This window comes from Drosophila virilis, unplaced genomic scaffold (genome assembly GCF_030788295.1).
Source record: "Drosophila virilis strain 15010-1051.87 unplaced genomic scaffold, Dvir_AGI_RSII-ME tig00001966, whole genome shotgun sequence".
NCBI classification, from domain to species: Eukaryota; Metazoa; Arthropoda; class Insecta; order Diptera; family Drosophilidae; genus Drosophila; species Drosophila virilis.
Genome location: NW_027212872.1, coordinates 1 through 6591, shown reverse-complemented (window position 1 = coordinate 6591; position 6591 = coordinate 1). Strand labels below are relative to the sequence as shown.

Genomic DNA, 6591 nt, shown 5'->3' with positions numbered 1-6591 from the left:
GAGGGAAGATAAAAAATAATTTTTAATTGACTATTGACTAATAGTCGCTTGTTCTCAAATCTCGCCGTCAGGCTTGCCCACGCTGACTGAAAGTCATCATTCTTGAACGGGGACTTTGAGACAATAGCCCTAGCTCCGCCGCTAGTTTTGGTCAGTCAGTCTTGGGTTGTTTATTTAGTCGGCTGTAAACAAGTCTCGGAAAGTAGGCGACCGTAGGTAATCCCCACTGAAAACTTCAGTGTCGCATGGCGGGAGACTGCAACCCCTGGACAATGTGTAGTTGAAGGAGTGTTGATTAGCTTGTCTATTTAAGGTATGGGCTTTTTCTATTTTCTCACTTAGTCGAGCCGCACATCGCCCGTAAACCGAGTACGAGTAATCAAATCTGGGTTGCATAGTCACAAGGTCACTGCTGCTGCAAGCGCTTATGTTGAGAGCTTTACAACGTAAATCGTACTCGCGTTCCACCTCTTTCCATAAAGTCTTAATCTTATCTCATCGGACTTGGAGAGTGAACAGTGACACGTCACTACCCGCTGCTTCATTGATCTTTACTTCAAACGGGCCTAGTCGGTCAGTTATTGAACTCATTCATTCTGCATCTTTAGTGTAGTCGAACAGGTAATTTTTGGAGTAATATCTCTTGTTGGATTGGGATTCACAGGCTTGCGGACGGTTGTGCTAGTTTCCCAAAAACCGCTCTAAGTGTTAAACCGCTCGGTTTGGTTCTTTATCGGACGCTGCTGTGAGTCGTTTTTGGAAGTTTTGATCACCACTGATTGGCATACTAGGCTCATCACCGAACCAAAAATTGTAGTAAACCGGGTGGGATGTGATCAAATCCAAATAAATTAAATCAGCGAGCGAAAACGGAATAAAAAATGGCACAGAAACGATGGAATCGAGATATCAGAATAGATGGAATGACTAAATTGGTGTGTACTATTGCATCCAACGAAAGCGGATAATTTTATTAAATTAATAATTTGCGAACATGAATTAATGAAATTAATTTATTGAATCACCAAAGAAAAAGATAAATTTTCTTTTGACAGCGCGCTGTGTGGGTGGAAACTGATCGAGCAAAAAGAGGAAAAACGAGAAAGACAGGCTATCTTCGGCACGCCGAAGGTCTAATACCCTTGCAGACCCAACCTTTTCACGGTGCTTTGCCCGTAATTAAGAAGCATAGGGAAAATAGTTAATCCCAAGCTTGGGCAAGATATCTTCAGACCCAACCTTTTCACGGTGCTTTGCCCGTAATTAAGAAGCATAGGGAAAATAGTTAATCCCAAGCTTGGGCAAGATATCTTGATAAACAAAAAAGGTTTTTAATCAAAAAGCTATTTTCGACTGATCGTTCCTATGGCAGATATATGATATAGTAATCCGATATAAATAAGATTTTGCAAAGATGAAGGGAGCATAGTGAAATCTTTAAACGCCGTGTTTAATCAAAATATTTTAAATGACAAAAAAGTTTTCCATACAACAAATTAATTTTCAACCGATCGTTCCTATGGCAGCTGTATGATATAGTGGTCCGATCTTAATATGATTTTGCTTATATATGAGGAGTATAGTAAAACTTATAAATACCAAGCTTGGCCAATATATCTTGCAAGTCAAAATGATTTTTATCATACAACAACTTAATTTTCGCCCGATCGTTCCTATGGCAGCTATGATATTGTGGTCCGATCTTAATATGATTTTGCGTTTATATGAGGAGTTAAAGTAAAACTAATTAATTCCGACTTTGGTGAAGTTATCTTGAAAAACAAAATGTTTTTTCATACAACAATTAAATTTTCTACCGATCGTTCCTATGGCAGCTATATGATATAGTGGTCCGATCGTAATATTATTTTGCGTGTATATGAGGGGTAAAGTAAAACTAATACATGTCGAGTTTGGTCAAGATATCTTGAAAGCAATATGTTTTTTCATACAACTTAGTTTTAGAACGATCTTTTCTATGGCAGATATATTATATTGTAGTCCGATCCAGCTGGTTTGACATTTAGAAAGAGAAAAATGACTCCTGAAAAGTTTCATTAAGGTAGCTTTAAAATGGAGAGTCAAGTTCGCATAGAAACAGACAGACGGACAGACGGATATGGCTATATCGACACGGCTGTTAATGCTGATCAAGAATAATATATATACTTTATGGGGTCGGAGATGCTGCCTTCTACCTGTTACATACATTTGGATTTTGCACAAATATAGTATACCCTTATACCCATTTTTACTGGGTTCAGGGTATATAATATGTTCAGACATATAATACTTGCTGGGGCAAACTGGATATAAATAGCCAAAAATTGTAAAATTCCGATTCGAAGGATCAAATGTTGTGGTATGGCGTCCGCAGGGCAGTTAAACTTTTATTGAATTGTCGAATCCTTGGGGGAGCGTTTATGCTCTGCTCAAAATTTTTTCCGTTGGGTTAAGAAAAAAACACGTTTGTCCACTCTTTAGGTTATTTGTCGTCTGTATTTCTGATTTTACGTTACAGTGCTTTAGTGTAAGTGTAACCGTGAGTGGTTTTTGTTTTTGTTCTGGTTCCGTAGTCAGAACCAACTTTTTTGAAGTAGCGACGGCTAGGTACCCTTCTTGTGTGAACACCTCTCAATAAAGAGATTTGCATATCCCTTTCAATATACACATATATTGCAGAGCATAATACAATTTTCGATTTACGTTTTTAGACTTATTTCGAAACTATGGTGATAAGTTGTGATGGTATTAGCTCCAATTTAGAACATAATAATTTCAGAACTTTGTTACGGTTTTTCCCGGACGAAACACACATTAATCTAAACATAGGAAGAGAGTTTTCCCATATGAATACGTTACTTAATTTAAATGTTGCAAGAAACTGCTCACCCACCAAGGGAAAAAATTTTCTACAGTCTTGCAAAGAGAGAATTTAGAAGATAATTATTTACACGTTCAGTGTGAAGAGTTTAAATTGTAAAATCTTCAAATATTAGATGAGGTTGTATTTAAGGACAGATGTACTTTTGATTTGAGATGTTTTTCGAAAATTTGTGTTTAATTTGCAAGAATATCTATTCATTGGACCGAGGCCAATATTACACAGCTCCAGGGTTGCCTTGGAATGCTATGCTGAAAACAACTGGAATAGAATTAGAATTATTACAGACATAGATATGCTTAAATTTATACAAAACGGTATTCGTTGGGGATAAGTACAATATTGTCAGCGATATTTAATCATAATATTTTATGTATTTCGATTCAAATAATCTTTATGGGTGGGCGATGTCACAACATAGCCCATTTGGTGATTTCCAGTGGTTGAGTGAGAATGAAATACGGTCATTTAATTTATTTTCAATTTCAACTGCAGAGTGTACAGTTAAAAAGCTTATCACTGACCTAAGACCCAAATATAAATATCCATACATTATAGATATCTTCAACAATGTATTTACAATGGATTGCGGTTAACTAAGATTTACCGTATGTTACGGTTTAAGCAGTCTCCTTGGTTAAGAAAATATATTGATATTAATACATATCGTACAACGCAGGCGAAAAATAATTTCGAAAACTTTATTTTAAGCTATTATATAATGCAGTATTTGGGAAAACCATGAAAAACATTGACTAACGGAAAATCATTAAATTGGTAACTGCATGGGGAACAACGTCTTGCAATAGATTGGGAGGAAGCGGCATTAATCGCAAATCAAACTGTCAAAGCGCAGTGTAATTCTCGAATAAAATGTATGCAATCCAAATAAAAAGGCATAACTATTGTGTAGTTGCAAGCTTTTTTGCAACCAATTAATTCTAACTGCTTGTGCAGCGAAATTCAAACACTTAGATTAGTTTTCAAATGGATTTATTTGCCGCGCAGGGCACTTATTAGAATTTATAAGTTTTAAATTGTTGCTTGGCAGCCAACTCGAATTAGTTGTGCCTAGGTTGCGATCAAAACGAAAGACTGACTGGTTATGACAATATGTAAAGCGAATCGAAACGAAACTCCAATAAGCTCGCCGGTTAGAGCGAAGGGCAGCAATGCAAGCAAAGCAATTCAGAAGGAGAGTGGACAGCAGCTTACAAAGAGCGCGCAAAAAACTATTTGCTCTTAGGCTGTAATTATGATTGTTATTTTCTGTTGGATGATGTCCGCAGCCGTCGGTGTTATCTCTGCTGTTACTTGACCAAACATTCTCCCCCCGTTGGAAGGCAAGGGCTTTCAACATCATCCTGTTTGGGCAGCAAACACAGCTTTCGTACAGCTCTACGTATGACTCCAGTCGCAGTTTGAAGCACAGCAACTCTGGATACCCCATCAGATCCAGAGATCAGCTCTTGCACTCTGGCGAGTGGCCACTTCAGCGGCGGTAGATTCTCATCCTTTACAAGGACAACATCGTTAATGGAGAGTCCAGGCTGAGGAGTGCGCCCATTTGGAGCGCTGTTGAAGAAGCGTCAAATACTCTTCGCGCCAACGGGCCCAGAATACTTGTTGGAGATATGTGACGCGCTGAAAATGATTAAGCCGATTGAAGTTAAGCTGCCTTAGATCGGGCTCAATGTATGATGAAGATGGCGCTGTACCCAGGAAGTGTGCGGGTGTCAAGACGTCAAGATCACCTGGATGCTCTGAAAGTGGAAGTAATGGTCGAGAATTAATAATTGCCGTGATGTGGCAGACGAGCGTACGCAGCGAATCGAAATCCAAAATGGAAGAGCAAACAGATCGATAAAAGTGGTGCTTAGCAGTCTTCACAGCGGCTTCCCATAGTCCACCAAAGTGCGGAGAGCGAGGAGGGATGAACAACCATTCAATTGATTCGGTTAGGCAAAACTCGTTAACGGCCTTGACATGCTCGTCTCTCAGGAACAGGCGGTTCAGATCTGCTAGTTCGTTCTTGGCACCTACGAAGTTTGTCGCATTGTCAGACCAGATCCTTGAAGGTCGAGAGCGAGTCAGGATGAAACGTTTTAGGGCGTTTAGAAACGATGTTGTGGACAAGTCCTTTACAAGCTCTAAGTGCACCGCCTTTGTAGCGAAGCATATGAACAGACTGATATAGCATTTCACTGGTGGCCTGTTGCGCACTTCGTTCTTGTAGTAAAATGGTCCACAGTAATCAACGCCAGTGACCATAAAGGGATACGATGTATTAAGACGATCAGCTGGTAGGTCTGCCATTATATGCTCGGCCAATCGTGGCTTGGCACGAAAACAGATTATGCATTTGGCAACAATACGGAGACTGTTTTTCGACGCCAATGGGCCAGTACTGGAGCCGAATCGAAGACAATAAAGCGCGAGGTCCAGCGTGTAAGTTTCGTTTATGAAAGTAAACTATGATTGCTCGCGTCACAGGATGCTGACGGGGCAATATAATCGGATGTCGCTGAGAAGTCCAACGACGAGTTTTTCAGCCGTCCACCGATGCGAAGTAGGCCGAAGTCGTCAAGGAATGGTGCAAGAGAGGCCATTGAGCTAGACGGTTTGACATGCCTTCCTTCCTTCAATGCCTTGTAGTCATCGCTGAGAGTAGCCATTTGCACTGACCGCAGCAACCAATGTGTGCCATGATGCAAGTGGTCAACGGTTAGTTCAGCTCCTCGGATTCGATTACAAATTTGTAAACATAAGCAAAGACCCGCTGCAGCTTGGAAAACGAATTGATGAACTTGCAACCAATCGAGATCCGGTTGCGCTGCAGTTCCGGGAGTACCTTGTGTCGAAGTTCTGGTAAGGATTCGACAGGTACACAGGGGCAGGCCACTCTTCCTTTCCCTTACTGAGAAAACTCGGACCATGGGCCCATAATGGAGACCGGAAGAGCTCACTAGGCAGCGCTCCTCGTGAAATTATATCCGCCGGGTTTAATTCGGTGGGAATATGATGCCATTCCATTCCAGTGGTGAGCTCTTGGATGGCTGCGACTCGGTTGGCAACGAAAACATTGAATTTCGAAGCATCATTGCGAATCCAAGCCAAAGTCACGGCAGAGTCTGACCAACAGTAATACCGACAGTCGAACACTTTCATTTGGCATATTCGCTGAGAAGTTGAGCCAGTAATGCAGCTCCGCAGAGTTCCAGCTTTGGTACCGTGATGGTTTTCACAGGCGCGACACGCGATTTGGAGCATAAGAGACGCACGCTGGTGTTGCCATTGCACTTTGAGACTGTATAGACGCATGCTCCATAAGCGCTTAGGCTGGCATCACAAAATCCGTGAATCTCCACTGTACTGTCTGATGAGAGTGCTCGACGGGGATACTGGAATTGCTGAGTATACTCAAAATCAGCGCAGAAGTTGACCCAGGCTGTGCTTAAGTGTACAGGCAGGCTCTCATCCCAGTCCAGCTTTTCTCTCCAGAGATCCTGCATAAAAATTTTCGATTTTGTTATTACGGGACCAACAAGACCAAGGGGGTCGTAAAAGCGAGCAATTGCGGAGGAGTATTGACCGTTTTGTCAGTCTGGAGGGCAACCTCAGTGGAGAGAAGGAGAAAAGGAAACAGTCTGAAGCGGGATCCCAAACGAGGCCTAACGTTTTCGTGATGTCACTGCCATCGTCAAACT

General features: G+C 41.3%; 1 protein-coding gene across 1 annotated transcript; it reads right to left on the bottom strand.

The window, feature by feature from the left end:
- Window positions 1-4159: 4159 nt before the first annotated feature.
- Window positions 4160-5413, bottom strand: LOC116650112 (uncharacterized). The gene is made up of 2 exons (XM_032433443.2): window positions 4708-5413; window positions 4160-4647 (listed from the first exon to the last, which is right to left on the bottom strand). The coding sequence occupies exons 1-2, from the start codon at window positions 5198-5200 to the stop codon at window positions 4418-4420; spliced, it is 723 nt and encodes a 240-aa protein (XP_032289334.1). The 5' UTR covers window positions 5201-5413; the 3' UTR covers window positions 4160-4417.
- Between the last annotated feature and the right edge of the window lie 1178 nt (window positions 5414-6591).